The sequence below is a fragment of the Caenorhabditis elegans genome, chromosome V (assembly GCF_000002985.6).
Source record: "Caenorhabditis elegans chromosome V".
NCBI classification, from domain to species: Eukaryota; Metazoa; Nematoda; class Chromadorea; order Rhabditida; family Rhabditidae; genus Caenorhabditis; species Caenorhabditis elegans.
The window spans coordinates 11,593,346-11,620,573 of record NC_003283.11 but is presented as its reverse complement, the minus strand read 5'-3'; the positions used below and the strand labels follow the sequence as shown (position 1 = coordinate 11,620,573).

Genomic DNA, 27,228 nt, shown 5'->3' with positions numbered 1-27,228 from the left:
TCGGATCAACTATTGAAGTATGATTTCATTTTTTTTTAAATTTATTTCTATTATAGTATTTTCGTACTCTAAATCTCCTTGTACTTAAAACAAAATCATTTCTTAATCCACGACGTCACGTTTTTCAATGTCACTGTTTTCTGAATAACCCATCAAAATTTAATCTTCTTGCCACTAAACTCTACTTCTTCTACAGAAACCATCCACAACCAAGTCATCCCATAAAAGTCAAATGGGTCCAATGTTTCAAAGCCTTTGTGCCCATAAATCCACATTGTGCTTTTCCTACTGCTCCTTCTTTCTTCTCCTTATTTTTCTGATGCCAAGTCTTCTTCCACTTCCTCCAGTTTCTCCTTATCCGTTGTTGAAATCAAGAAGAATGAGCTTCGATCTTTCAACATTGCATCTCCTTCCAACATATCTTCACTCACACATAACTTTTCAAACTGCACATGAACGTGTATTTTCCTCTCTTCTTTGACGATTCTACCACATTATTTTCTCGTGTTTTCTCATCGTTGTATGACTTCTCATGTACTGAAACGTTCACTTTGAGAGAAATGGAAGATGATAGATGAAGTGAACGAATCTATTTTTAGAATAGAAAAGCCAAAAAGAGAATTTCCATTAGTTGATTTGAGTGAGCCAATCTTCATTTTGGATAGATTTAATATAACAATTGTTTTCTGATTTATCGTTCCATAGAGTCAATTGATTTTAAAAATAAAAACCTACACGGTTCTGGTATCAGAAAATTTGAAATTATCTAAAAATAAGTTATCTAAGTTACTTTTACAGATGGTTGGAACAAATTAACCTAGGCGGTTCATGAGATTTACTATTTTTGTAAACCATTTATTCTAAAGATTTAATTTTTCTAGATATCTAATAAAAATAATCGTAATTTTACCGGTGAACGTTTTCCGAAACTTTTTATCAAAAAACTTTCTCGCTATAGCTGATACTCTCTCTCTCATGCAGGCCCGAAAATTCCTGTACTTCTACAGGGCACTACATAAAAATGCCTTATATTCCTAGTTTGTAGTTACTCTTGGCCTAAATTGTCCCAAGTAATAATTTGTATATTTTTAAACTAGAAAACTGAAACGAACAGTTATGCAATTTTTTCAATTTCCTGACAATAAGTTTTTGAAGCAAGCGACTTAAATTTCTAACCAGCTTATACAAAGTATGAAAAACTATAGAATGTTCTGATAACTCTTATCAACTGTGCGCTAATATCAAAGAGTCTTTGATCATTGTTTTAATCTAAAAATCTTCTTTTCTGGTTCACTGATTTTTTGACCAATCTACGTGACAGACTTACTACTTGAATACATCTCAACATAGTCTGAATCACTTCTAGTCCGCCCACCTGAGAAGTTCCTACGTTTTCTGATTTTACTTCTTCTTCCTTCTCATCTTCATTATCACAGTGCTTTTCATTCCTATTTTCTCCTCATTTATGTTACAAATAGAGGCGAGTGTCTCAGCCAAGACGAAGTAATGGTGTCTCTCATGAATATTGCATTCATTTGCTCTAATGATGTAGATCATCACTATTCCTCATCATTTTCATCATCACTATAATCTTAACTGATAAGACCAATATGTAGTTCTTCTTTCCCTATGCAAAGAATCATATGGCTTAAAAAACTAAAAGGCCTGGTTTCCTGTTTTTTGTACTTTTTTCCAGAGTTTGGAATTCCCCAACTAACCCATTTTTCTGATTGAGAACATGGAACTTTTTGTTTTTTCAACGTGCATTTGACCAAAATGTTCTTTGTTTTATCTTTTGGCGAAAAATCCGAAAATTGGACAACCCTCTGTTTTCCAAAACTAGTCGTTCTTTTTTCTCAAACATGGCCATTCAAAAGTTAACCACGTGTTTGTTTACCATTCCACGTCACACTCTGAAATAAGTTACTAAGAATACATGTCCCCAACTTTCGCAATCATTCTTCAAGTTTAAGACATATTTGTTCCGAGTCTGTGAGAAACGTTCCATAAGTCTGTTTCATAGTTAAAATGAAAATAATTGGATAAAGTATTCTAAAATGTGGCGTTGAAGTTTAAAAAAAACATTTTCGGCCACGGACCCACTCATATTTCAAATATGGCCGAGTTAGAGTTCTGTATTTGTTAACCTTTCACAAAATCATTTTGAAGAAATTTGAAGAATTTGTGTGATTCTTTTTTTATTATATCTGTAAAATTTACACAAAAAATATCTTGGTTTTCCACATTTTTCATAAATTTTACCTAGTTTATTGCTATTATTTTCTAAAAAGTAAATGTTTTTTCAGAATGCACTCAGCCAGAATTCAACAGTTTGTCAGACGTCTTCAACGCCCATCCATTCAGGGAGACCATGTTTATATTTCAAGCAAGTGAGGAGTAATTCATGATATATTATAAAATTAGCCGAATATTCATTTAGATACACAAGTCGTTTGTTTATTTGTGAGCAAGAAGAAGTTAACAAAATGATTGAATCATATCAAAAAATTGACGACAAATATGCATTGTTTGAACAAATGTTCCTTACAATATTTTTGGAGCAGGAAGTCGAAATGGCTTACAGTTTTGGGCTTGAGAATTTGAATGAGCAACAACTTAAGGTTGAACAGAAATTCAGAACTCATGTGGGAAAATTTCAACGATTCATTACAGGTATTCTGGTTTATTTTTCAAAAAAAAAATTTTACAACATATTTCAGGAATCATTGACATGCTTTCGAAAGGTGTTGAAAGTTCAGATCAGATTGTTGAAATTCTTAGGTAACTTGAAATTCAAATGATTTTTTTTTGTTTAAATTGAATAATAATGTTCTAGAATCGTTGGTCGTCAACATGGAAACGTGCGGACGATGAGTTTCACTGCCGAGAAGTGGCTCATTTTCAAGAATGTGCTCCTTGACCTCCTGTGCAAGGATGCAAATGTAAGTGTAATCCTAGATGTCAAATGAGTAAAAACGGAAAAACAAGAATGTAATGAGTTTCAGGAGAAAGTGGGTGCAACGTGGAATAAGCTCATCAGTTTTATGATCTCTGAAGTTAAGGACAGCTATTTGGAGCATGTAAGTCATTTTTCATGATGCTGAATTTTTATTTTTATTTCTGAGAAATTTGAATGGCAGGTTTTTATGGCGTAAATAAAACTCAATTACTTTCTGTTGTAAAAGACGTACAATTTTTTTTTCAATTTTATTCTAATAACAATTGGTAAAAACTGTTAGCTATATTGCTACAAAAAGTTTTGAATTGTTCATATTTTCAAAAACATTCAACCAAAATTTTTTGACAAAAGACATAATAAATTCAAGATTGTTTTATTTATGAATAATGATGAAATATATGCATCGAAAATCGAAATATTCATTTAATAAAGACGCAAAGTTCATTAACAAAAAAGCTTTCCTACTACTAGACTATTAGCTGTTTTTCTAGTTGATTCCATTCAAATTTTGAAATCGAAAAACTTATTTAAAATAGGTACGTCACGCTCGTTCATCTTCATGTCCACAAATCAATTCATACCGTTTCATTGCGTCTCGCTCAAAACGTCTTCGTTCCCGAAAACATTCGGAATCAGCAAACAAACTGGGACGCATTGAATCTGGAAAAGCGCTCGACGGGTGATTGGAGATAACTTGCAATACCACTCAAAAGGCATATCTTTTTCATTTTTCTCTTCTCTTTTCTCATTTAATGACACATTTTGTACATACAATAGACTCATAGAGACAATGAAAAATCGTTTATTTTTTGGTTGGTGAGTGGAATTTGTACTTATTACAAACAATAATGAGTTGATTCAGAAGAGTATCGAATTGATTCTGGCAACTGATGAGCATTTAGGTGTAGATACAAAATGTTTAACCGAGAAGAGCTCCAACGAGACCGCCTCCTCCTGAAAGTATAATTTTAGAACTCATTTTCTCGGATTACTGGATCTTTAAATGATCCGACTGTGTCATGATACTAACCGTATGGTCCACGTCCTCCGTATCCATATGGGCCACGTCCACCGTATCCGCCGTATGGTCCGCGTCCTCCATATCCTCCATAACGTCCACCTCCGTATCCACCTCCGTATCCACGTGGACCATATCCTCCATATGGACCACCTCCCCATTGGGCAGAAGCCATAGCGATGACGGCAACAAGAACGAAGAGAAGGAGAAGCTTGTTCATTCTGAAACATTCTTAATTGGTAATATACTGCTTTTTTTTGAAGATTAATGTGAAAAGAAAATAAATAGAAGTGAAAGATAAAGAAAGATGTGTTGAGTTCTGACCGAAATTTTTTCGTTTATATACCGTCCCGCGCCAACCCGTTTTACACCATAGAACGTAGTGTCAAATAGGCGGGAGAGGAAAAAAGATGCAATGGACCCAATAGGTCATCAGAAAATGCTTTGTTTCCGTATCTATCTACAGATATTTTTGACCTTGAAAATAGAAACTGACTTCTTCTTTCGAAAATTCTCGAGAAGACACGAGATGGTCGGTACTTCTTATGTGACCATTAGATCAGTTTAAGTTTCAGTTGTCTCTCTGTCTCAGTTATCGTAGTTTGTGATCTGAATTCACCGTGGCAACCGACGCTGTTATGTGTGTGATGAGTCACGTTTTTGATGGTTTTTCGCGGTAGAATGATGTCACTCGTACAGTAAATTTGAATTTCAAGGTTCTGAGTTCAAGAATATGAATACCGACGCCAAAACACATTGGGAAATTTGAAATTGGGGAAATTTCATGATATCCAGCTTCCGTGTGGGTACAAAAATATTTACCTTTTTCTATAGTCATGGGTATAACTGTCGTTGACTTACGTGTAATGTAAAAAATATATAACTCGGCCCTACAAGAATATTTGAATTGATAATTCACTGGTGAAAGTGTTTCGCTTTTTACGAAATTTTAGGTTCAAAATGTTTATTAAAAATATCATACAGGCAAAAAACATCCGCTGCGGATGTTTTTTACAAGGTAGACGTCCCTTGCATGGAACGCTTCCGACACGTTCCATATTTGCCGTTATTCCTGGGGCGTCATTGATAGTTTTCTTCGCGGCACGCTAATTCGCCTTTGAAGCGAGTTAAGCTACCTTGTTAGTTCGGAAGTTCAAAGAGCATTGGGTACAGTTAACTTTTCCATTCAGTGATCGCTGATAGTTTTTGAAACATTTTTCTGATTTTTGTTAAGTTCTTCTTAATTAGGTGTATATTTTATTCTCGAAGAAATTTAAAACTACAGTTTATCAATGAAACATAGTCGGATTTGTGTTCTATGCTTTTATCCACTATATCAAAACTTTAGACACATCTCCTAGGGGAAGTCATCGAAGACCGGTTACTCATACCAGATATCATGATCAAACGAAAATATTTCTTACTCTCAAACCGAACAAGGAAGAATGTTTTTTTTGCATCATGAGTCTAAAATGAACACAACAAACAGATATCTATCTTCCTCGTTTCTTTTTTTTCTCCACACTGGGAAGGTCATACAGAAAACTAAAGTTTATCAAAAGTCACAATGGAATGCATCTTTTTCAACTCTTATCACAATCAGTTTGCAGTTCTTATCAACAGATCAGATCACAAATCACGACAAGAAGTGACGTTATTGATCTTATTTGCCAAACTGAAACAGATCAGAACACTGTAGAGACGATATACAGATCAAATCAATCACCCGATTTTTCATTCATTCGACAATACAGTTTTAAAGCTAACAGAAGATGAACGGATACAAAAGATAAAATACATCTCAACATGATAATATTATCAGGTTTTCGTTTCTCGAATGATGAGATTTTCATATAGAACTGATACAATTGAATTGATAACTGATAATGGTGACAAGTCAAGCTAAGCATTGATAATTCGGAAAGCTATAAACATCGACATAAAAATCTGATTACAAATCAATTTTCTTAGAATCTTGACAAAATTTCATACAAGACTGAAAATTTGGGAAATTATTATAATTTCCATTTGCTCCATAATAACTCCATCTAGTACAACTATGAACATCATTATTCCATGAGAATCTTGGACGATCTTCAACTCCGTCCATAAAACTTCCATTATCATCTCTTAAAGAGCAAACGTAGTCTTTTGAAGGGCAACATGCTCCGTTAACACATGAATGGAATTTTGGGCAAGCTTGATTTGGAGAGCAAGTGATATATTTTCCATTTGGAATCAAATAGTTTGAACCACAAATATCTGCTTTTCTCCATTGATCGTGCCCATCTCCTTGTGGTACAAATGGTGGAGAGTTTGGTGAGCCGGATTGATCAGCGGAATCATCAGATATAGTATCTGGAGATTCGGTTGTTGAAGATGATTTCTTATTTTGACAGGCATCTCTACATTCTTTCGATGTTGAAAACCTATTTTCATTTCCACCACAACCAGAATACAGGAATGGTTGACATACTTCTGAAATTATACAATGTAATTATCACTGTCATTTTGAAGGGTTCATTATCATTTCAACTTTCTAGTTTTACATTTACTTTTGAAATCAAAAAAGTTCCTGATCAAAAATCATTCTTCATGATTTTAAGACTGGTACGAGAGATGACGACACTTTTTGTGGCAAAGTTTAATACATTCTCTCTTACTGTAAGAAAAGTCTAGGGTGCCCTAATTTTTAATTTAATTATTAATTAGTTTGGCAGTTTTCTGAAACGTTATTTTTAGACAAGATTTCATGATATAATTGTAATTTTACCAGATTTTGATATGCCTTGTTAAAGGCGCAGAGATTTTTTGCCTCGGCTAGCAAAAAAAGTTTTCAATTAAATTACTCTGTTTTTAGCGAATTTCATGGTATTCGTTTTATTTTTCTGTTCGAATTGTCTCAAATGAGTTTTCAAAGTATAATAAAAAATACTACCATCAACTTTTTGGGCGCCGAGATCCGCCTGTATATATCCGTGCGCCTTTAATAAGGCATGCCAAAATCTAGTGAACTTACGATACGAAAAATTTTCAAAAAGCGCTACCCTAAACGAGTTCTTGAAATTTCGAGAATTTAAATGTTAAAAATTGCTTATTATTTAAAAGTATAAATTCTAGTTACGAACAAAATATTATTCAAAACGTTAACTTACTCATTCTGGTATCAAAATAAAAAGATCTTTCTGCTTGGCTTCCACTACATACATTACCACTATCCTTTGGTTGAGTACAATCAAAGCTGAATACAGGAACAAGAAGTACACAGACTAACAGGTGGAATCGCATTTCTGTAGATAAATGGGTTAAATGTTTTTTTTTTTTTAAATTAAATTTTTAAAAGAAAATCCTGATAAAACTGTGGTATCAGTGTTTAGAGAGAAATGGGAAAAATCGCAGAGTTTATAAATGGGGAGAGTACAATGGAACAGTTGAAGTCCAAACATCTGGGTGCTCTCTCGAACTTTTTGAAAATGCCAAAAAACAAATTTGCAAAGATGAACAAGACACACCTAATCTTTTATATTTTCTAATTTTCCACCTACTCTCTATAAATAATCAATGTCAATATTTACTAGATTTTGACAAAAGAAATTCAAAAAATTCGGGTGCAAAAGTCAACAGGAAGAGAAATCAAAAATAGAGAAAGGTAGTGATAGTTCAAAACGCTTGCTTGCATATGGAAAATCAAGTGAAAGTGTATCTTTTCAATTGGAAAGTCTGAAGACAGCAAGTGTTTTAATACAGGAACACATGTGTACATGCCATAACAGTTTGTTTTAAAAGTTATGAACTTGTAGTTTAAAAATTCGTAGAACTTCTCCAATTAACACGTACACTACTAGAATTTTCATTTTTATTTCGTACACAAATGAAACTCTTGAAGGAGACCGATGGAAAGGTCAAGTTGGTACTTGTCAAACAATGACAGAAGTGTGAAGTGCTGAAAATCGAATTAAGTTCGAGACTATCTCGATCATATGATCAAATGAGAAAGAATCGATGAAATTCAAAATTTATTCAGGTCACAGCTGGAAGTAATGGTTTTAGTACAATTCACAGACATTACACGTAGTGATTAATGATAATTTTAAAACGTCAAGAGTTAAACACATTTGATATCATTTCCTGCGAGCGTATTTTTCACGAATACGGCGTTCTCGTTCAGCTGGAGTCTCAGGTACCGCTTGCTCGTGATAGTTCTGTCCCCGTTTATTGACTACAACATCCTCTTCATGATCTGATGAATCTTCCACGTAGTATCCAGTTCGATTGTTTCTAGCTGTCGTTTTTCCAGCTGCTTCTGACGGATAATAGCTAATACTTTGACCCTTTTGATAGAGTGAGTGACATGGTTGATCCGGTTCGTAGGTACGGTATGAGTCAGGAGCTAGAAAAGGTTTTTTTGAATAGTGAAGAGACTTCTCATTTTTGACTTTTAATTCAAATTTTTCAACTGATTTGAGGATTTCATCTTAAAATCATTTCGTAGTATAAAGTGTTTTCACTACGAATGGTTATCAACTTTCAAACATTTTTAATGAATTATTTGATACATTTTGGAATGCGTGAATTATTATATTTATACAATTCTAGCGGACGAATTCTGTGTTTGAATATTGAAAAATTAAATTACCACGATTATCACGTCTCTCATTTGTCCACTGTCTAGAATCAATAGAAGCGAGTCCGTTGTCATATCGAATACTTCGTTCTACCGTAAGTGTTTCTCTCATCAAAGCAGGATTCACACCAGATCCGTATCTAACTTCAGACATTGGTGGTGGTGGAGAATATGCAGCTCTGTTAGCATCACATTCAGCCTGAAAACAAACTATTTCTATCGGATTTAAATACACTACTCACGTCTGCTAGAACATTATCAATTTGTTGGCGAAACATTGGGTCCGAGCGAAGGCGTTGCTCAATAATTGTTAATGCTTCTGGAGGTATAACACCGTCTCTTTTGATAACTTCTCGTGCCGAAGCGATCTTAAAACGGAGTACTTTTTGATTTATTTTTTATCTGAATTCTCACTTTACTAGCTGGCTTCTGCTGTCTTGATTGACGAGGACTCTCATGAAAATTTTCTTTGTCTTTTTCAACTGGTTCGATCGCTTGCTGTTTAGGAATCGTTATCTCTGAAAAATTATTATTTATTGAATTTATGGGATAATATATATTCAAACATACTCTGAAAGAAGTTTGACATCAATTCTTGCATTTTAACAAGATTTTGAGCATTGAGCTCTTCTTGTCGCCGGGCCGTTTCTTCTTGAATCTCTGTTCGTATCGTTTGCAGTTCTGTTTTCATAGCGTCCCGCCAGTTTTCAGCTGCCTGTTCTTCAGTCGTTGTCGTATTTTGGGCAGACATTGTTGAAGCAAGCACTTTTTTTGAATTCCGAGATGTTCCCTGAAAGATAATTTAGTGGAATTATGCCATGGAACAATTTTAATTTAATTACCTCGACAGTTTGGGAAACGTTAACTGTTTTTCCAAACGCAACTGTTTTTTGGCGAAGCGCTGGATGCGAAGGTGGCTCTTTTCTTGGTTTCGGAGCCGAAAGACACGATTTTTTCTTGGCTACTTCTACAGCGGCGACAATTGGCTGCGTAGATGGTACTGGGGGTTTTGTCCTTTCTTGTGGAAGCTGAAGAACTTCTTGAAAGGCAGGGACTTCAGAATCTTCGAAGACTCTCGGTTGATCCACAAACTCCTGGACTAAATTGGCAATTTTAACACTTTTATATCGAAAACAACTCACCAGTTGGTTTTTTGAAGTAAATAGAGCAGGGTAAGTCGTCGTAATTATTCATTCCCGCTTAATGCGAGGTCATTTCTGTTAAAACTATGAAATTGGAAAATAAAACGTTTTTTCTTTAAAATTGGCGCGTTGGTGTCGCGGGGGCGTGGCCTCTGCTGCAACCCCCGCGCACATTTTTTGCAAGATGAGCGCGCACATTGTATATTTTCTCACATTTCTTTTCGCATGACCATTCGGGGACGAAAGAAGATTGTAATTAAATTAAATGATATTATTATAAAACAACAGAATTTTCTACTTTCTCATATTATCTGCAATTTAGAAGAATGTTCCTGATCAGTTGAACAAATTTAGATTGACAGATTTTCAAACAAAAAATCTTCTCAACCTACACAATTTTCCAATGTATTAAAAGTATTAAAAAACAAGTAAACACTCCCGACTGGTTTTCTAAAAATTCCGAGAAAATTTTTCCTCTGTACACAGATAGACAGCGAGACACAGAAAAAGTGTCTCAAAATAAATCAGCGTGGTAAAAAAGTCAGTGCGAAGGAGCCAACAGTATATGTACATTATACACACAATGTTTGCTCCGTGGGGTCAGATCAAAACTGGAATTTGGATTTGACTGTTGGTGGTGTTGCACGGTAGCAAGAGCTTACACGATTGCCAGTACAATAGTTTAAAGGGGCGGGAATCTCGATGGCCTATTTAAAAGAAATCCAGAACTCGAGTACAACATTTTCACGTGGCAAAACTAAAATGGCACTTAGATTGGCTGTGGTGAGTTTTAAAATCCTTTTAATTATGAGGTTTGAAACTTAGTTAAATTAAAAACTACTAAATCCAGAAATAGATCTACTTTAGATCTACATACGACTTTCAGTTAATTTAAATGTAATTATTATTTAGATTCTCTCCCTATTGTCTTTCACTGCGGCTCAATCGACTTCTGTTGACTGTTTTGCTGCACGGGACTCTGGAAATACTTGCGCTGAGAACAGTTCTTCTAGAATGTTCTATTATCTTCCAAGACTTGGAACGTGTCAACCATTCATGTATCAGGGATGTGGTGGTAATAGTAACCGGTTCAGTAGTGCACAAGAGTGTAGATCAGCTTGTACCAATGCTCAAGCTCAAAGAGACTCGGAGTCAAGTGATGAAACCGTTCAAATGAAGTGTAAGTGAGGTTAGCTAGTAACTATGGCAATTATTCTAAAAATTTTAAGCTGCTTGCTCTGCTACCTATGACACTGACCACTTGACACCAGTGAGATGCTCAGCAGGAGCTAATACTTGCCCACAGGGTCATAACTGTATTCAATCATTCTGTTGTCCAACATCCAGTAAGCATCAAATGTTTAAATGTTTTATTCTTAAATTTCAAATTCACAGACTATCTTTGCAACTTGACATATGACTCTGGAAAGTTTGCTGTCGGAGGAGAGAAAAGTGACAAATACTTCTGGGTTCCAAAATACACAACTTGCATGCGTTTCTCATTCTATGGAACTCTCGGAAATGCCAACAACTTCCCCAACTACAACTCATGTATGGCAACCTGTGGAAATCAAACAAGAACTTCCCAATAAGACGATATTTGAATTCCTGGAATTATCTGTATTATGAAAAACAAGTTATTTTTAAGAGTTGGCATTTTTGTAGTTTTTTTTCGGGTAATTTTCAAAGTATGATTTAACTGTATTATCATCCACTCATAAACAATTTTTATCTCATTTCTTTTAAATATTTTTTATATAATCTAAAAAATAATTTTGAATGTGATGCAAAAATAATAATTTATATACATTAAGGCAACGTTTTTCCTTTTGGGAACTACAAAACTTCAGTTATATTTATCCTGTAATTTGTCTCCATGTCAAGAGTATGGTTTTCAATCAAAGTACAACCAGGTTCGTTTATTATTCAGCCCTAGTTTAAAGTAAAATCTATCACTAAAAATAATACCCCATTTTCTCTAATAGTATTGCGACCCACACCTATAATATCAAACTCACATCTATAACCAGTAAAAAATTTTACAGAAAAATATCTATAGAAATACTTCCTTTTTTCTCTTTATCTGAACCTCGTTTGCAAACTCAACACGGAAGTAACTAGAACCAATTGCATCCATTTTGACATACTCTAAACAACAAAAAACACCGTTTCACAACAATTTTTTATCTTTCTGTCCAATCCTTCCACTTCCTGAATGAAACAGAAACAATCATCAAATCCAAAGATAACAAGAACACATTAGATCAATTGAACATTTTGCAAGCAATCGGAACAAATGTTTTTATAATTGTGGGGGATCATGCTGTAACTGAGCTTTGTGGTATAATAATCCATACATTTCTGTCACGTTTTTTAAACTGACAAGAAAAAGGTTTTTAGTTTTTTTTTTAAACGAGATATGTGTCATTTGAAAGTGTTCCATAAGGATATGTCACTGCAAATTTTTAAGCGGCAAAGCTCCACTCTCAACCCCTCTAGCATCAGTCTGAAACTGTTCCAGTGCATTTTTTCACTACTTTGGAGGCCTGTAGAATTGCTCCAAAATTTTTTTTTGCAAACTTTCAATGTTTTTCAGAACGTTTACAAGTAGGCAAACAATCTGGGAGATTTTTGAAAAATTTTAATTTTTTTGAAAAAAATCTGAAAACTCGGACCGAGTGGTGAGAAATGTAGTCACACGGCCGGAACAATGAATTTCTTACAATTAGCAGAAAAGTAGATGTAGGTTGCTTTCCGGACGAGCTACGCCTGCTTCGGTGACAGGTCCCTGGAAGGTGCCTACTTTTTAAATGCAAATAGTACTTCAAAAACAGTAAAAATATTTTTTCAACTTAAAAAATTATTGTAAAAGCGTATCAATTACTCAGGTTACAATTCACTAGAAAAATGGATTTTAAGAAGTCTATTCGGAGCTAACTGAAACTAAATGTTGTGTATTGAGCGAGTGACAAGGAGAGAAGAAGTTTATTACAAGAGAGTGTAAGAAGTAATGAATTATAAAGAGAGGTCGCTTAGGCGATAAGTTCATGATGACCCAAAGGTCACGTCTGTATAAAGTTCAGGTTTACGTTCCGTCCACAACATCTCCCCTCTTATATGACAAAAAGCCAGAAATTATGCCTGGGCTAGGGGCATCACGACCAGAGGCGGTATATCGACCTCTGCGGCGAGTGGAGGCATGATCAGTGTTTGGGGCTGATCCTCGCACAACTTGTCGTGGGTGGCTCTGTCGAAGAGAATGACTAAGGAGAATACCGGGTTGGAAACGCTCGCCGTCACTCGCAACATCGGATTCCAGCAGGGGGTCCAGATGGGTTTCTTTTATTGGCGAACTTCCAGCAGTATCCTGATCGCCACTGTTGTGTATTGAGCGAGTGACAAGGAGAGAAGAAGTTTATTACAAGAGAGTGTAAGAAGTAATGAATTATAAAGAGAGGTCGCTTACGCGATAAGTTCATGATGACCCAAAGGTCACGTCTGTATAAAGTTCAGGTTTACGTTCCGTCCACAACATCTCCCCTCTTATATGACAAAAAGCCAGAAATTATGCCTGGGCTAGGGGCATCACGACCAGAGGCGGTATATCGACCTCTGCGGCGAGTGGAGGCATGATCAGTGTTTGGGGCTGATCCTCGCACAACTTGTCGTGGGTGGCTCTGTCGAAGAGAATGACTAAGGAGAATACCGGGTTGGAAACGCTCGCCGTCACTCGCAACATCGGATTCCAGCAGGGGGTCCAGATGGGTTTCTTTTATTGGCGAACTTCCAGCAGTATCCTGATCGCCACTGTTGTGTATTGAGCGAGTGACAAGGAGAGAAGAAGTTTATTACAAGAGAGTGTAAGAAGTAATGAATTATAAAGAGAGGTCGCTTACGCGATAAGTTCATGATGACCCAAAGGTCACGTCTGTATAAAGTTCAGGTTTACGTTCCGTCCACAACACTAAAATTTTTGAGACGAATATCATTAAATCTTCATTGAATTAGTGAAATGAATATTCCTTTTTCGTTTTTTTTTAAGTTTTTTTACATCGATCAGCAACATCAGGTCAAATTTTAATGTTGATCTATCCCAACCCACTTTTGTGATGCCATTGTGAGTCAGAACTCTAATTCCACGTTTCATTGATGTTGATCTAATTTTCTTCTTTTCTTTTCTCAACAGAAAATTGAAAACATTGAACACGAGTAACCACTGAACTCTTCGGGAAAAAGAAAGAAAAAAGAAGTTAGGAGAGTTATTGTTTGGGTACGCGAGAACTGTGTCTCTGTCGAAGTAAATATAAAAAGAGAGACCGAGCACCATCAGAGCTCTCACCTAACTTTGCCAACTCTACCTTTTCCCATTTTCTTTTCATCATGTTATATTCTTGGCAAGGAACGAAAATGTTTTCTGTTACACTGTTAGTGGTTTCATGCGGCATTTTGGCAGCTGCTTATCCATATTCTCAACAATATGGAAACTACGATCAACAATATTCTCAACAATCTCAATACTATCCATCATCTGGACAGCAAGGATACCGCGGTGGTTATCAAAGTAATCCAGGAATGCAGGGAGGATACCAGGGAAATGGCCAAGACAGCTATCAAGACTTCCAAGGTTATCAGGGATATCAAAGAGGTCAAGGAGGTCAAAGAGGATATCAAGGATACCAAAGTAATCAAAGAAGTCAAGGAAGTTATCCAGAAAGATATGATTCATCAATGTATTCTCCAGTCATGGATCTAACAAACTATTATGGATCCCAAGGAACTCCACAATATTATGGGTCAGTTCTGAGTTTTTGCCCGCCTGTGGCTACTCTTGGCACTTGAATTACAAAAAACAACCAAATTTGGTACTTGAAAAAACATCACGTATTTTTGGATTGAGACGTTGTTTGAGGGAAAAAATGAAATTAAAAGTAATTTTTCGTTAATTTCGATAGTTTTTTTTTCCAGATACCCATCATCTGCTTCCTATCAAATGACTCCATACTATCAAAATCAAAACCAAGGATATATGCAACAGCAACAATACAACACACCATCCCAATCATCTTGGTCACCAATGTATTATGGCAATGGATATCAATCACAACAATCCCAGCAGCAACAATCTTCAATGGGAATTCGTCCATATCAGAGTTCATGGGGTCAAACACAGGGCACAAATACTTGGGGAAGTCCATATCAATTCACGAAGGTTGATGCCCAAGTCACTGATGATGATAATGTTGATGGATCTGGAATGGACTCTTCAGAGTACGTTTGACAGAATGACAGTAGCTTCTGTGACCAGAGATACAATTTTTGTTTACCCAGTGACAAATTGTGTTTGGATTTTTGAGAAAAAGCCGACGGGTCGGCAGAAAAATATAAGATAGACAGTTAAAAAGTCGCCTTAAAGTAAATATTGAATGCAAAGATGAGTGCGAAAACGTTTTTTTAAAGTTCATACAAAAATATTAAATTATTTTCACATTTCGAAAATACTTTACAAATACTTTAGTTTTGCTATCGGGGAAGTTGTTGTAATAGTTCTAGTTGACTAAATTGTTTTAGGTTTATAGAAAATTTTAGATATTATATTTTATTACGATTTATAATCTTGAAAATTTTTGTTTCAGAAAAATGTATAATTTTTCCTAAAAAGTTAAATTCTTTCATCACGGACTGTCGGGATCCCTATGATTTGAAATTTATTTGAGGATAAAAATCTGGTAAATAGGAAGCCAATCAATGAGAATAGGACTAACAATATTTGATATACCACATTTAGTCTGACTCGCCATATATTGGATATCAAAACACGACCATATTTCTGAAAAAAATTATGCTATTTATAAATGTTAGCTTTTCAATCATATGAATTTCTTGGACATTTAAAAATAAAACCAAAATATTGGAATGTTCATAGTTCTTTTAAAAAAACTAGTCGCATAAGCCATAACTAAGTCATAATCTTTTTACGAATACTTTCCTACCTCTAGAACAAGTTTTGTATGACACGCATATTTTAAACTTTAAAGAATTGAAAGAATTGGTTTGACAGTCATAACTGAAATAAAACTGCAATAACCTCAACAAATATGGAACGAGTTAGCTTGATCAGAGTCTAGGCTAGAGATTCCATTGATCAACTGATAAAAATAGTGTTGCCACAGTGTGGTGATAAGCATTTTACAAACAACCAATATAAATAAATTTCAGACAAACATCGAGTCCTGCGAGCACCGACGACTCTCAAATGACTTCTAACGATGATTAGAAAGTGTGGATTTTATTCTGATTTTTTATTCCGGTTCTTGTTTTGTACAAATAAAATAAATAATTGCATTTTTAAGTCAAACTTTTTAAAGCCTATAAATTTTAGAACGGATATTTTTAGAATTTAACTGATTGCCCAGTAGCTTCTGTTCGCAATCAGTTAATCAAGAGAGGATATAAAATATAACCTTGAATTTGTTCTACTATTTCAATTTCAATTTCAATTTCATTCCGTCTCACTCTAAAAATTGTCTCCAACGCCCATCTTCCGATTATGTTTTTTGATGCGAAATAGCTATTGCAATTCCTTTTTTATAAGTTTGATACTTTACCATATACTAGTCTTTCAGATGGTTGTTTGTTGTCTCTGCACTCTATTTACTTGGGTTTTATATTTTGTCGCCGTTGTAGTTGTGTGGAACATTGTCAGGTAAGTGAAAAAAAGTGCAATCACTGATAAGAGGAACTTGACCTTTAGATATATTTTGGAATTGATTCCCGAAGGAGGTTCACTTCAAGATCGTGCTATTTTAATCACTGGATGTGATACTGGATTCGGAAGAGAACTTGCGAAGAAATGTGCAAAAAATGGATTTCTGGTATTTGCAGGATGTCTTACTACTGAGGTTTGTTTTATTTTATTTCTTAAAAATGAAAATAAGAGCTAACAAGATTTATTGATCTTGCGAAACTTTTCAAAGCCTATTAGTTTCAATTTCACAAATCACTTCAAGTTGATATCAAGAATCAAGAACAAAAAAACCTTATCAATTGGGTCGACCTTGAACACGCTGGTTAGAAATTATCTGGAGAGTTAGCCCAATGGCGCTATCACAAATGCATAAATGTGATGAAACTAGATTATATTTTAAGACATCTATAAATATAAAAAATGCAAAAAAGTTTATAGTTTGGTGCACATAAAGAATGTAAGGACTATCTCTAAACTTTTCATAAGATTACAATATTTCCAGGCAGCCAAAACATTGGAATCGGAATCAGCAAATCCACGACTTCGAACTGTGCCTCTTGATGTAAGCAAAGATGAATCTGTTGAGAAGACTGTGGAATTTGTGAAAAAGAGTTTGGGAAATCACAGTAATATCTAATTAACTTTCAAATCTACATTTTTAAATACTATTTTAGAACTTTGGGGAGTTGTCAACAATGCGGGTATTTTCTCATGCTACGGACCCGATGACTGGTGCAGAATGAACGATTACAAATTGGCTCTTGATGTGAATTGTCTTGGAGTAATTCGAGTTACACAAGCGTTCAAGAAACTAGTGAAAGCCGCGAAGGGAAGAATTGTGACTGTTACATCTGTAAACGGAAGGCTCTCAACACCTGCTGCAGGTCCCTATGTTGTCTCAAAGTTTGGGGCAGCTGCATACATGGATTGTATAAGGTTTGTAATTGGTGTTTTAGACATTTTGATAAAGTTTAGTGTATTCTCTTTCGTATTCAAAAATGATATTCAATTACTTCCTATCTCGAATTTTTCAAGTTTGATGTTTGGTTTCAGAATAGTTCAGGAGTACAAGTAAATGCATCTCCTAAAATTGTTTACTCAACTTTCAAGTGTCACTAAATCGTATGACTATAATTTCAGGCAAGAGCTCTACAATTTCGGAGTGAAAGTGAGCATTCTAGAGCCCGGAATATTCCGTACTCCATTGTTAGATGAGCAAGCTATGCTGAAGAGAGTTGATCATGTTTGGACACAAATTGACGATGAAACTAGAACTGAATACGGAGAGACATTTAAAAATTATTGTGAGTTTTGGAATACACATATTAGACTTTCAAAATTGGATGCAAATATACTTAATTAAAATATGTAAAAATTGAGATTGTTAAAGGGTGTCCAGGGTTTTTTAAAAATAATATCCCAAAAAATTCAGAACCAATCACCTGATACATAACAAAACATATTTCAGTTGCAAAAATGTGGAACAAGACCTACATCTCCATGAGCACAACAAAAATTCATTACGTCGTTGATAACTACTATCATGCTCTGACAGCAAAATATCCACGTCATCGGTATTACTGTGGATGGGATGCAATTTTTGTTTACGTTCCATTGTCTCTTCTACCAACCTGGTGGGCTGATTATGTTATCAGAAGTCTTGGAAAACAAGAGGTTGTTCCAGCATGTCTTGAGGATAGCATGAAGAAGAAAAACTAAAGAACATTGATAATCAAACATTTTATACCAAAGTTTTAGTTACTGTATATAAAAATAAAAAGATTTGAAAAAGTTTCCAGTAATACAACTACTGTGGTGTCTTCTTGGAGACTGTCTCAACGACAATAGAAGAAGGAGTGTAAGTTGGTGGAAGAGTTGTTGGCAATTGCGGAGCTACGGTTTTTCTGCAATTATTTTTTAAATGCATTTTTTGAAATTTTCATCAAACATACTTTGGAAAGCATTTGGTATATGCTTTCTTGGTGGCGAAAACGAAAGCAGCAATCAGAACAGAAAGGACAAGAATGTCGAATGTATTGAAGTTGAAATAAAGGAATTGGGATGTAGAAGATGGTTCTGAGTCATGATAAGATGGAATTATTGGTGGCATGTCCTCGTGTTTTTCAATATTCTTCTTGTCCTTTTCAGGGACGTGAAGAACATTTGAGTTGACCTGTAGGAATAATAATAAAGCTTTGTTATTTTCATTAAACATGCCTGAACATGATTGACATTTACGTGAACATTGTTGTTTCCATTATTATTAGACTCCATTTTGCTAGGAGCCTCGACTGGAACAAACAAGTAATCATAATCCAATGGAGGTGGTGGTCCCATTGGTCCGATTGGTCCAAGTGGTCCTGGATATCTCTCATTTGTGCGTTGTTCCTCGTCGAGTTTATCCAAATATATTTGTCCAAGAGCAGTCAGGAAAACTTTCTCTTCAGCATCATCCATTTTGGGTTTCATTGTCTTTGGTTTTGGGCCTCTTGCGAATTCTGGATCAACTGGTCCTTGGATCATGATTGGTTCATCGTCTTCAACAAATCTGTTCATTTTCTGTTGTCTAACCTTATCATCATAAGCTTCCAATTCTTCAGATGATGGACGGTCAAAGAATGTATTTTTCTTCTTTCCAAAAACGTCCAGCGGAGCTTCGTTGAACTTCCGTTTTGCTTGAATCATCATATCTGGATCGATTCTTCTTTGTTGATTAGTGTTCTTGTTTTGAACAACGTTATCTTCAAATGAGTCTGCTTCGGAGCTTATCGAAGATTCATCAGAAGAATCGGAAATATCTCGGAATTGTGGACGCGGGGGAGCATGTTGGCGGAACGCTTCGACTGAAGAAACGGCTAGAACAGAAATAAGTATCAGCAATGAATGCTTCATATTTCGATTGGCAGTCAATCACTCGAACGAGTGAATATTTGAAAAGAACCGAAATCGGTGGAGCGATTCAATCCCACTAAAAACGGTTTTGTTATGTGGGATTAGAGAGGATCAATGCGGATGTATGAGAAAGTTTTTTAAACGCAAATAACAGAACAACTCATGACATGATTGGAACCAGACAAAAGATGTTTTAACCTTTTTGTAGAACTTGTTGGATTTGTGACGTGGCAGACAAGATTGGTGAAATAACTGGAAGTTCAGACAGAGACCTATTATTTCAAATTGTAAAAACAAATTTGATTGAAAACAAAAATGCTCATGAACAATAGACACATATTATCTCTAGTGATTGTCAATTTTTCGGCTAGAACTGCCTTTTTAGCACTTTCAAGTGAAATTAACGTTTAGAAACTGGCTTTCACAAGTCTCCAATGAACATTATTCCAAGCAACCGAAAATCAGTATATTTTTTTCATTTATGTTAGAATTTCAATACCCTTAAAAAAATAATTCATAAATAATGCAGAACTACATAATTCAAAACTTAAAATATTAAATACGGCTATACGACAGGAGATGGAACTTTCATTGGTGTTACTGTGGCGGTTCCTTTTTCTTTTGATGCAACTGATGCATTTGTTGAAGATGCAAAAAAAGTTTTCTGCAGAAATGTGAGCCTTTCATTGAACATAACCATGATTAACCTAAATTTGGATTATTCATAAATACTTTCTTTTTGGAATCTAACCCATCAATTGAATGAAGACATTCCCATATTACAGTACCACAAAAAAATGACCACAATCTCTTTGTACTTAACAGAGACAGCCGAAATGTGAAGATCATATCAATTAAGGTTATACTATCCTGAATCATAGTTTGTAAAAATAGAACTTTGTTCTTCTTCAATTTCCGCTTTCTTCCCTTTGTCGAAAGATCTGTCGATTTATAGAAGAAATATATTTTAGCAAATATCGCTGCGTTTAATATTACTAAAACGGTTTGGAATATAGCAGAAGTATTGATATTTGAAGAATTGTCGTCATCTTTACATTGTTCACCCATATTCGGAGACCATGCAAGATCATAAGATGTATAAACCATCCAACACTCCAAAGCTAAATAATTAAATTAAAATTGATGAACGAGTTCACACTTACGGATGTAATGAAAAAACTCCAAAATAATTTTGACAAATCTATATATAAACATTAATAATGTTATAAGAAATGTTATTTTGAAATCGAATATTTTTGGATAGTATGTAGGGAAAAACATAGCGCAAAATCTGTTTAAAGCAATGTAAACTCCGGTATACTGAAGTCCAGAGTACAAACTATTTGAAAATCCAATAACTAGTGTTTCATAAAATGGGCTGAATGGAGAGGCCCCTCTGAAATTTTTTAATAACAGAAAAAATTTTTCTTGAAGTCTTCTAAGATTATTAAGCTCAATAATTAGAATATTAAAGCAGTATTGAATTTTTTTTCTAGGAAAACGAGCAAGTACCTATGTTGGAAAGAATTGAACTTCCCAACTCTGAAAAGTTAGAAAGAAAAATGTTTCGAAAGAAACTCACATTAGTGTAATCGGTAGAAAAGTTGCCAAAAATCCCCATGTTAATATTATTGTGTTTCCAATTCCTCGAAAAACACAAATAACATTAAACGATGTTCTCTCTGTCGGTGATTTTATGAATATATAGATAATTAGCAAATTTGTGACAGTTCCCATAATTCCGTTCTGAAAGCAAACGAAAGTTTATGAACCCGATTGTCTACCAATTAATACATCTATCTAGAAAATTAAGTTTTTGGGGAATCTGACCAGCTGATTGTATTGTTTTCGTTGTTTTTCGTGGAAAATTCAAAGATTAGAAATCGAATATAAAATTTTAAACATAAAATTGTGTACTAAAAAGTTCATAAACAAGGCATACTATCTCCAATTTTGATAACTCACCACAAATATGAACACAGCAGCTAAAATGTTAATAGGATCCGTATAGTTTGGTAATGGTGTATCATCCATCGTTTTCTTATTTTTTTACTTACTACAAAATACTCAAACTTGTTGTTATTAATGATTCCGTACTACTTCTCGGAGCCGCCTCCTCAATCATAGACTTTGTTAAATGGTAGGTCTTGATATTTCGTGTGAAAGTGAGTTAGACAACATATAATTTTGTTTACCATAGAATATAAAGCGTGTGTTATGCTTGTTTCTGTGAAAAGTTTATTGAACTTTGGGAATTTTGATTTTGAAAATTATAAATTTAGACAACTGGAGATGGCTATCTCATAGGTGTAATGGAACCAACAATGTTTCTATGAGATACAACTTTTTCAGATGATGAGAATAACGTTTTCTTTAGGAAAGAGAGTCTCTCATTGAACATGACCATAATAAATCTAAATCTTACAGTGTTTGAATTCACCGATTTATTTAGTTACCCATCGAGAGAATGAACACATTCCCAAATGAGAGTTCCACAGAAAAATGCCCATATTCTTGAGGTACTCAATTCACTCAATCTAAATGTAAAAATCTGATCAATCAGTATAATTCCGTCTTGGATCATAGTTTGCAAGAATAATGCACGGTTCCTTTTAATTTTCCGTGTGCGCTCTATAATTTCAAAATCCATTGACTTGTAGAAAAAATAAATTTATGTGAACGTCGAAACGTTGAGGAGCACTATTACTATCTGGCATATCAAAGTGGTGTTAATTGCACTCGAAGTGTTCGAATCTTCGTTACACTTTTCTTCCATGCTTGGAAACCATGTAAGATCGTAAGAATTATAACCCATCCAACACTCAAGAGCTGCAAAATTAAACATTTGTCAGGCTAGCTAAAACATGATGCCTATTCTCTGACATATTTTTTACTACTGTCATATATTCTTTTATATATCTACTTGGACATGCAAAACTGGAAGACTGTAGAAATCCTATTTTGAAAAATAAAAACTCAACAATATGTTGTAACACTTACGAACAAAATGCAAAAGTTCAAAAACTGAAACAACCGCCCGATGAAAAAATATCAGCGATGTTACCATTAAAGTCATTTTGAACCCAAATAATTTTGAATAATAAACTGGAAGAAACATTGCTGTAAATCTATTAAAGGCTATGTATACTCCTGTGTTCTGCAGTCCAGCATATAAACTCAATGTTATACCAATAACATTTGTTTCGTAAAAATGGGTAAAAGGAGATTTACCACTGAAATTTTAACTATTGTAGAAAACTTAGAGACAATGAGGATTGTCTTACATTAGCGTTATTGGTAGAAATGTTGCCAAAAAAGTGGATGAAAGTGTTATTATATTTCCAAATGCACGAAAAATACAGATAACATTGAATGACGTTCTCTCTTTTGACGATTTGGAAAAAATATAAATGATTAATGTATTAGTCAAAACTCCAAATATTCCATTCTAAATATTTTTTTCAATTATTAATATTTATTGTTCTTAATATATTTTTCTTCACTCATTTAAAAATTTATTTGACACAAAATTTCTTACATAAAATTAATGGATAAGAAGTTGTCAATCCTGAATACTTTATATAAAGGGCACAAAATTTTGTTTAGGCTTTATTCAACTTTTAACTTATTTTAATTCAATTAATATTAATTCTTCCCGAATATTCACCCAAGTTTAAAATAACACTAAAAAAGCTACCGAATTTATATATTTTTAAGGTTTTGGGTGAGACTGAGGAAGAAGTTGGCACCAGTTTCTTTGTGCAAAGCATTATTCTCCTTACCGCAAGAATTATGAATGCAGCTGATAAATTCAAAGGATCCGTATAATTGGGGATTGTGGAGTTCATTACTATAAAAAGGAAAATATTCAATTAAGGCCGCTTTGAGTAGTTCTGATATCTCAGGACAATTTTCAAGTCAACCTTTGTTCTCAAAAGTAGACAAGCTATAATTTCCCAGTTTCTCAAAAACATCCGTTCTGATATAAGAGAAATCCTGTTTTTTGAACTTATGTTTCATGGTAATGTGTTTATTAACATTATTGAACAAAAATACATTTTTTTGTGGAGAGTAATTGAGAAATTATACTTTTAAAACTTTAAAAAACAATAGAAGAGCGCATAGGAATAATTTGACCTGTTGTCCGCTCATGAGATAAAATTGATGGATTTTCAGAAGGTGGGAGTAGATTCCGTTTCAAGAAAGTCAGTCTCTCATTGAACAAAACCATGATTAACCTGAAGTAATAATATTTTTTAAGATTGTTTTTCTTAAATAGCGAACCCATCAAGTGAATGAACACTCTCCCAAATCACTGTTCCACATAAAAATGTCCACATTCTAGAGTCACTCAATAAACTTAATTTGAATGTGAAAATCATGTCTATAAAAGTTATGCTATCCTGAATTAAAGTTTGCCAAAATAATTTCATATTATTTTTTCGTTTCCGTTTTTGCATCGAAGCTTCAATACCACTTGATTTGTAGAAAAATGCAATCTTTGTAAAAGTGGCACAATTTAATAAAACCAAGACTAGTAAAAATGCTGTTGAAAAATAAACTTCTTTGTAAGTTTCTTGGCATAGTGGTTTTGTACTTGGAAACCACATGAGACTATAAGAAGCCTAAGAATTGACATGAATGCTCGATGAATAAATATGTATGAGGTTACGAATAATGTTACTTTGAATCCGAACATTGTGTGATAGTGTATTGGAAAAAACATTACACAAAATCGATTCAATGCTATATAAAGTCCAGTATTCTGAATTCCAGAATACAAACTATTTGACAATCCAATAACAAGCGTGTCATACAATGGGATGTATGGAGATTTTCCTCTGTGAACATTATAATTGTAACACAAACTCAAAATGAAAACTCACAAAAGTATGGTCGGCAAAAATGTGGCCAAGAAAGCCCATGATAATATTATTGTGTTACCAGTTGCCCGAAAGAGACATATTAAGTTGAAAGATGTTTTCTGCGACGGAGAATAGAAGAATAAATAAACGATTAACTGATTCGTGAATACTCCAAATATCCCAATCTTCAAAATTTTCCCTTATAAACATTTTTTCTAACTATAAGTTTGTAGTTGTAGTACGGTTATGCATTCGACATCTACAGATTTTTTTGAAATTGGAGGTACACCGTTTTTAAGCTGTCTACTGCTTTTTAAAATGTGTTTCGTGCTTTTTAAACTTACCACACAAATTATCAAAGAAGCTAAAATGTTGAGAGCATTGGTGTAGTTGGGAACTGTGTCGTTCATAATATATTTTGTATGAACAATGGAAAAAATGTTGTCACTTGTACATAGTTTAAATATTATACCGCATGATTTTTAGTCTTGCGTGACAAAGTTAAATATATATTTTATTAGTTCTTGGAGTTGTTCGTGTGTACGGGAACCACAAAAAAACCAGGAACATTCACCGATTGGTGATATACCCGGAAAAAGATTTAGCTTGAATTTTAAGTTGTGTTTTCTACATAAATTATGGTAGTTCAAACCTTCATAAAATCAGATTGGTCATGTTTTTGTTTTACTAAATTAAATAGATATCACGCAAATATCGAATAAGGTGGTAAACGTAATTACCAGGTATTCGACACTTCGCTGGCAAAGTTTATGGCGTGTTATTTCCCCTCCCACATTCGCACTTTTTCTAGTAACATTGCGAGTGGTAGAAATTTTTCGAAAACATGTTAACCAAGTGATTTTGAATTGGGATAAGAAGGGACGTAATTATTTGGCAGAAAGAACCTCCAAAACGTGTCTCTAATTCCAAATATCTCTTTGAAAAATATCAGTGTTGTGTGTTCTTGTGCACACAAGATGTCTTATCATTAGTTAGATCTCTCGGTCTCTGTCGGTATAGAATGACCTACATTCTTCCCGTTTGCTCTCAGTGGTCCTCTTGTCTTCATTTTCGTATCATCCTCACTAACAAATGGTACAAATGGTATTAGGACACAACGCAAAGTATAATAATACTTTCTTGGAAAACATAAGAAAATTCAAGAACCGGTTGAGGGAAGATCAATTTTCTTAGAATATTGTATGTTTTTTATATGTTTATTTTTGTAGCGTTTTGTAACAAAAAATAAATCCATAGTAAGTTTTTACAATCTAATACACAACAATAAATAAAAGTAACCTACATGAATTCTAAAAATAAACAGTGTCTTATTCATAATTTTCAAATTCCAAAATTATCATCCAATTGGAGAAACATTGTAATTTCTATTTGTTGCCACGGTATCGAACAATTTTGTTGCCGGAGCCACTGACTGAACATCAGATGATGAAGAGAAAAAACTCCTTTTGAAGAGGGTGAGCTTTTCGTTGAACATTATCATGATCAAACTAAATACATAGATTAGTTCTGAAAGGATTCAATCATTTTAGACTAACCCATCAAAAGAATGAACACATTGCCAAATAAAACTTCCACTGATAAATGTCCAATATCTTGCAGAAATTAGTCCGCTAAAATTAAAAAAAAAACAAATTTTGGAATATCAAGAACCTAACCTTAATTGAAAAGTAAAAATCAAATCAATGATATAGGTCAAGTCTTGAATAATTGTCTGAATGAATAGTATTCTATTCTTCTTCATTTTTTCCTTAACTTCTCTTGAATCCAATTCAGTTGCTTTGTAAAACAAATAGATTTTCACAAAAGTTGCACAGTTTATTGCAACTAATGTTCCGAGGATCAAAAGAGATTCATCAACAACTCCACCATACTTTCGGCATCTTTCATCCATTGCAGGTGCCCAGGAAATATCATATGAAGAAAATGAAGAAAAACATTGAAGTGCTTGAAATTTTACGAAGGCTAATAAAAGACTGAACAAAAACTTACGAATATAGTGGATCAGTTCCATTATAATTTTTACAATCCTGTACACAAAAATTAATGTTGTTAGTATCTGTAAACAATTGATATTGCACGTAAAACTAACTTTCAAACTTACAAATGTTATCTTCACTCCAAATAATGTAGAGTAGAACATTGGAATATACATTGCACAAAATCGATTAATAGCTATCAAAAATCCACAATATTGAAGCCCAGCATAAAGACTATTAACACAAGTCAAAACAATGAACTGATATATTGGGGGAAACAACGTGTCTCCACTAAAATTAGGGATAAAATCTGTTTGTCAAATAATGACTTACAATAAAGTTATTGGAACGAATGTGCCTAAAAATCCCCATAGAAGAATAATACAATTACCAACTGCTCGATACGAACATATTAGGTTAAACGATGTTCGCTCTGTTGGGGACCTTATAAAACTTGCAATTATGAGTGTATTGCAAGTAATTCCAAAAACTCCATTCTAAAAAAATGTGTTTAAATTTGAATTAGATATTTAAGAAGAACTAACAATCGTCATTACACTAGCAGCAAACCAATTTAAAGGGTCCGCATCAGGTGAAAAACTCATTTTGAAACAATTGGAAGAGAATGTGACACTGGTGTATGTTGTTATTTACGAAGTCCGCCTTTCTTATACTACTAATTACAGGGGTTTCGTGTGTCTACAACATTTCAGATACATCCATTGACCAACCCATGAAATAGGATATCCTCCACCTTATACCAGTACAAATTCCTTTGAGTTAAAAAAATCCTTGCACATTAAGTAATCCGCAAGTGTTCGCGTGTAAAAGACTACCCATCCCCGAGGGGCCCCTATCCCCGATTCAAAAGTACGGGAAAATCATATAAAGTGCTTCTTTTTTCTAGAAAATTTTTTTTTGAACTTTTAAAAATAATCTTCCGTACAAGCTAGCATACTTTGTTTGGTATTTTCTGGTACATTTGA

At 34.2% G+C, this 27,228-nt stretch overlaps 10 protein-coding genes, 1 non-coding gene and 2 pseudogenes across 16 annotated transcripts; 4 read left to right on the top strand and 9 right to left on the bottom strand.

Moving 5' to 3' along the window:
• The first annotated feature begins 2,300 nt into the window (after window positions 1-2,300).
• Window positions 2,301-3,769, top strand: glb-15 (Globin family profile domain-containing protein). The gene is made up of 6 exons (NM_073546.6): window positions 2,301-2,390; window positions 2,441-2,673; window positions 2,721-2,781; window positions 2,837-2,942; window positions 3,006-3,080; window positions 3,496-3,769. The coding sequence occupies exons 1-6, from the start codon at window positions 2,308-2,310 to the stop codon at window positions 3,640-3,642; spliced, it is 705 nt and encodes a 234-aa protein (NP_505947.2). The 5' UTR covers window positions 2,301-2,307; the 3' UTR covers window positions 3,643-3,769.
• nlp-24 (Neuropeptide-Like Protein) lies at window positions 3,746-4,198 on the bottom strand. Its single transcript, NM_073545.6, has 2 exons — window positions 3,990-4,198; window positions 3,746-3,913 (listed from the first exon to the last, which is right to left on the bottom strand). The coding sequence occupies exons 1-2, from the start codon at window positions 4,195-4,197 to the stop codon at window positions 3,879-3,881; spliced, it is 243 nt and encodes an 80-aa protein (NP_505946.2). The 5' UTR covers window position 4,198; the 3' UTR covers window positions 3,746-3,878.
• A 1,487-nt stretch (window positions 4,199-5,685) lies between these two features.
• On the bottom strand, window positions 5,686-7,267 carry tag-290 (BPTI/Kunitz inhibitor domain-containing protein). The gene is made up of 2 exons (NM_073544.5): window positions 7,133-7,267; window positions 5,686-6,455 (listed from the first exon to the last, which is right to left on the bottom strand). Exons 1-2 carry the CDS (start codon window positions 7,263-7,265, stop codon window positions 5,929-5,931), a joined length of 660 nt encoding a protein of 219 aa, NP_505945.1. The 5' UTR covers window positions 7,266-7,267; the 3' UTR covers window positions 5,686-5,928.
• A 710-nt stretch (window positions 7,268-7,977) lies between these two features.
• On the bottom strand, window positions 7,978-9,837 carry sas-5 (Spindle assembly abnormal protein 5; the record flags this gene model as incomplete). Of its 3 annotated transcripts, none has more annotated exons than NM_001269409.3 (7): window positions 7,978-8,367; window positions 8,614-8,800; window positions 8,844-8,969; window positions 9,016-9,119; window positions 9,172-9,391; window positions 9,444-9,700; window positions 9,744-9,837. In NM_001269409.3, 7 exons carry the CDS (start codon window positions 9,793-9,795, stop codon window positions 8,099-8,101), a joined length of 1,215 nt encoding a protein of 404 aa, NP_001256338.1. The 3 variants fall into 3 exon arrangements, 2 of the variants coding, with proteins under 2 accessions (NP_001256338.1, NP_001256339.1); NR_069564.1 differs by having other exon boundaries at window positions 8,099-8,367; window positions 9,444-9,695; window positions 9,744-9,795; NM_001269410.3 differs by lacking the exons at window positions 9,444-9,700; window positions 9,744-9,837 and having other exon boundaries at window positions 8,099-8,367; window positions 9,172-9,352.
• A 454-nt stretch (window positions 9,838-10,291) lies between these two features.
• F35B12.11 lies at window positions 10,292-10,440 on the bottom strand. The gene has a single exon (NR_069563.1). It is a non-coding gene; the product is annotated as an Unclassified non-coding RNA F35B12.11 (non-coding RNA).
• Window positions 10,425-11,478, top strand: piit-1 (BPTI/Kunitz inhibitor domain-containing protein). Its single transcript, NM_073542.3, has 4 exons — window positions 10,425-10,526; window positions 10,656-10,923; window positions 10,973-11,089; window positions 11,139-11,478. The coding sequence occupies exons 1-4, from the start codon at window positions 10,506-10,508 to the stop codon at window positions 11,333-11,335; spliced, it is 603 nt and encodes a 200-aa protein (NP_505943.2). The 5' UTR covers window positions 10,425-10,505; the 3' UTR covers window positions 11,336-11,478.
• A 2,571-nt stretch (window positions 11,479-14,049) lies between these two features.
• Window positions 14,050-16,092, top strand: idpp-16 (Prion-like-(Q/N-rich)-domain-bearing protein). Its single transcript, NM_073541.7, has 3 exons — window positions 14,050-14,536; window positions 14,709-15,011; window positions 15,960-16,092. Exons 1-3 carry the CDS (start codon window positions 14,151-14,153, stop codon window positions 16,015-16,017), a joined length of 747 nt encoding a protein of 248 aa, NP_505942.2. The 5' UTR covers window positions 14,050-14,150; the 3' UTR covers window positions 16,018-16,092.
• dhs-20 (Retinol dehydrogenase 7) lies at window positions 16,011-18,280 on the top strand. The gene is made up of 6 exons (NM_073540.6): window positions 16,011-16,446; window positions 16,495-16,642; window positions 16,991-17,114; window positions 17,163-17,424; window positions 17,629-17,792; window positions 17,957-18,280. The coding sequence occupies exons 1-6, from the start codon at window positions 16,367-16,369 to the stop codon at window positions 18,205-18,207; spliced, it is 1,029 nt and encodes a 342-aa protein (NP_505941.3). The 5' UTR covers window positions 16,011-16,366; the 3' UTR covers window positions 18,208-18,280.
• Window positions 18,216-19,403, bottom strand: F35B12.9 (uncharacterized protein). The gene is made up of 3 exons (NM_073539.9): window positions 18,706-19,403; window positions 18,441-18,661; window positions 18,216-18,392 (listed from the first exon to the last, which is right to left on the bottom strand). Exons 1-3 carry the CDS (start codon window positions 19,378-19,380, stop codon window positions 18,296-18,298), a joined length of 993 nt encoding a protein of 330 aa, NP_505940.2. The 5' UTR covers window positions 19,381-19,403; the 3' UTR covers window positions 18,216-18,295.
• A 484-nt stretch (window positions 19,404-19,887) lies between these two features.
• srx-84 (7TM GPCR serpentine receptor class x (Srx) domain-containing protein) lies at window positions 19,888-21,467 on the bottom strand (the record flags this gene model as incomplete). 2 transcript variants are annotated; one of them, NM_001269407.2, is made up of 5 exons in its annotated part: window positions 19,888-20,087; window positions 20,132-20,501; window positions 20,544-20,776; window positions 20,963-21,126; window positions 21,346-21,414. In NM_001269407.2, 5 exons carry the CDS (start codon window positions 21,412-21,414, stop codon window positions 19,946-19,948), a joined length of 978 nt encoding a protein of 325 aa, NP_001256336.1. In that variant the 3' UTR covers window positions 19,888-19,945. The 2 variants fall into 2 exon arrangements, with proteins under 2 accessions (NP_001256336.1, NP_001256337.1); NM_001269408.3 differs by lacking the exons at window positions 19,888-20,087; window positions 20,544-20,776 and having other exon boundaries at window positions 20,458-20,501; window positions 21,346-21,467.
• Window positions 21,468-21,676: 209 nt separating this feature from the next.
• srx-83 lies at window positions 21,677-23,228 on the bottom strand (annotated as a pseudogene). Its single transcript has 4 exons — window positions 23,163-23,228; window positions 22,665-22,828; window positions 22,381-22,613; window positions 21,677-22,209 (listed from the first exon to the last, which is right to left on the bottom strand). Coding segments are annotated over exons 1-4 (996 nt in total).
• Window positions 23,229-23,477: 249 nt separating this feature from the next.
• Window positions 23,478-24,655, bottom strand: srx-81 (annotated as a pseudogene). The gene is made up of 4 exons: window positions 24,590-24,655; window positions 24,267-24,430; window positions 23,665-24,221; window positions 23,478-23,618 (listed from the first exon to the last, which is right to left on the bottom strand). Coding segments are annotated over exons 1-4 (928 nt in total).
• Window positions 24,656-25,602: 947 nt separating this feature from the next.
• On the bottom strand, window positions 25,603-26,847 carry srx-80 (7TM GPCR serpentine receptor class x (Srx) domain-containing protein; the record flags this gene model as incomplete). Its single annotated transcript, NM_001028744.1, has 7 exons — window positions 25,603-25,753; window positions 25,802-25,876; window positions 25,922-26,210; window positions 26,256-26,322; window positions 26,368-26,533; window positions 26,576-26,739; window positions 26,788-26,847. 7 exons carry the CDS (start codon window positions 26,845-26,847, stop codon window positions 25,603-25,605), a joined length of 972 nt encoding a protein of 323 aa, NP_001023915.1.
• Window positions 26,848-27,228: the final 381 nt, after the last annotated feature.

Bases quoted from the DNA above. Each gene is read 5' to 3' on its own strand.
- glb-15 (NM_073546.6), top strand. From the start codon at position 2,308: ATGCACTCAGCCAGAATTCAACAGTTTGTCAGACGTCTTCAACGCCCA. The intron at 2,674-2,720 runs GTATTCTGGTTT...AACATATTTCAG, and splicing joins ATTTCAACGATTCATTACAG to GAATCATTGACATGCTTTCG. The intron at 2,782-2,836 runs GTAACTTGAAAT...ATAATGTTCTAG, and splicing joins CAGATTGTTGAAATTCTTAG to AATCGTTGGTCGTCAACATG.
- nlp-24 (NM_073545.6), bottom strand. From the start codon at position 4,197: ATGAACAAGCTTCTCCTTCTCTTCGTTCTTGTTGCCGTCATCGCTATG. The intron at 3,914-3,989 runs GTTAGTATCATG...TTATACTTTCAG, and splicing joins CGGAGGACGTGGACCATACG to GAGGAGGCGGTCTCGTTGGA.
- tag-290 (NM_073544.5), bottom strand. From the start codon at position 7,265: ATGCGATTCCACCTGTTAGTCTGTGTACTTCTTGTTCCTGTATTCAGC. The intron at 6,456-7,132 runs GTAAGTTAACGT...GTATAATTTCAG, and splicing joins TTATTTTGATACCAGAATGA to AAGTATGTCAACCATTCCTG.
- piit-1 (NM_073542.3), top strand. From the start codon at position 10,506: ATGGCACTTAGATTGGCTGTG. The intron at 10,527-10,655 runs GTGAGTTTTAAA...ATTATTATTTAG, and splicing joins TGGCACTTAGATTGGCTGTG to ATTCTCTCCCTATTGTCTTT. The intron at 10,924-10,972 runs GTAAGTGAGGTT...AAAAATTTTAAG, and splicing joins TGAAACCGTTCAAATGAAGT to CTGCTTGCTCTGCTACCTAT.
- idpp-16 (NM_073541.7), top strand. From the start codon at position 14,151: ATGTTTTCTGTTACACTGTTAGTGGTTTCATGCGGCATTTTGGCAGCT. The intron at 14,537-14,708 runs GTCAGTTCTGAG...TTTTTTTTCCAG, and splicing joins GGAACTCCACAATATTATGG to ATACCCATCATCTGCTTCCT. The intron at 15,012-15,959 runs GTACGTTTGACA...AATAAATTTCAG, and splicing joins TCTGGAATGGACTCTTCAGA to ACAAACATCGAGTCCTGCGA.
- dhs-20 (NM_073540.6), top strand. From the start codon at position 16,367: ATGGTTGTTTGTTGTCTCTGCACTCTATTTACTTGGGTTTTATATTTT. The intron at 16,643-16,990 runs GTTTGTTTTATT...CAATATTTCCAG, and splicing joins CAGGATGTCTTACTACTGAG to GCAGCCAAAACATTGGAATC. The intron at 17,793-17,956 runs GTGAGTTTTGGA...AACATATTTCAG, and splicing joins AGAGACATTTAAAAATTATT to TTGCAAAAATGTGGAACAAG.
- F35B12.9 (NM_073539.9), bottom strand. From the start codon at position 19,380: ATGAAGCATTCATTGCTGATACTTATTTCTGTTCTAGCCGTTTCTTCA. The intron at 18,662-18,705 runs GCATGTTTAATG...TTATTCCTACAG, and splicing joins TAAATGTCAATCATGTTCAG to GTCAACTCAAATGTTCTTCA. The intron at 18,393-18,440 runs GTATGTTTGATG...AAATAATTGCAG, and splicing joins TATACCAAATGCTTTCCAAA to AAAAACCGTAGCTCCGCAAT.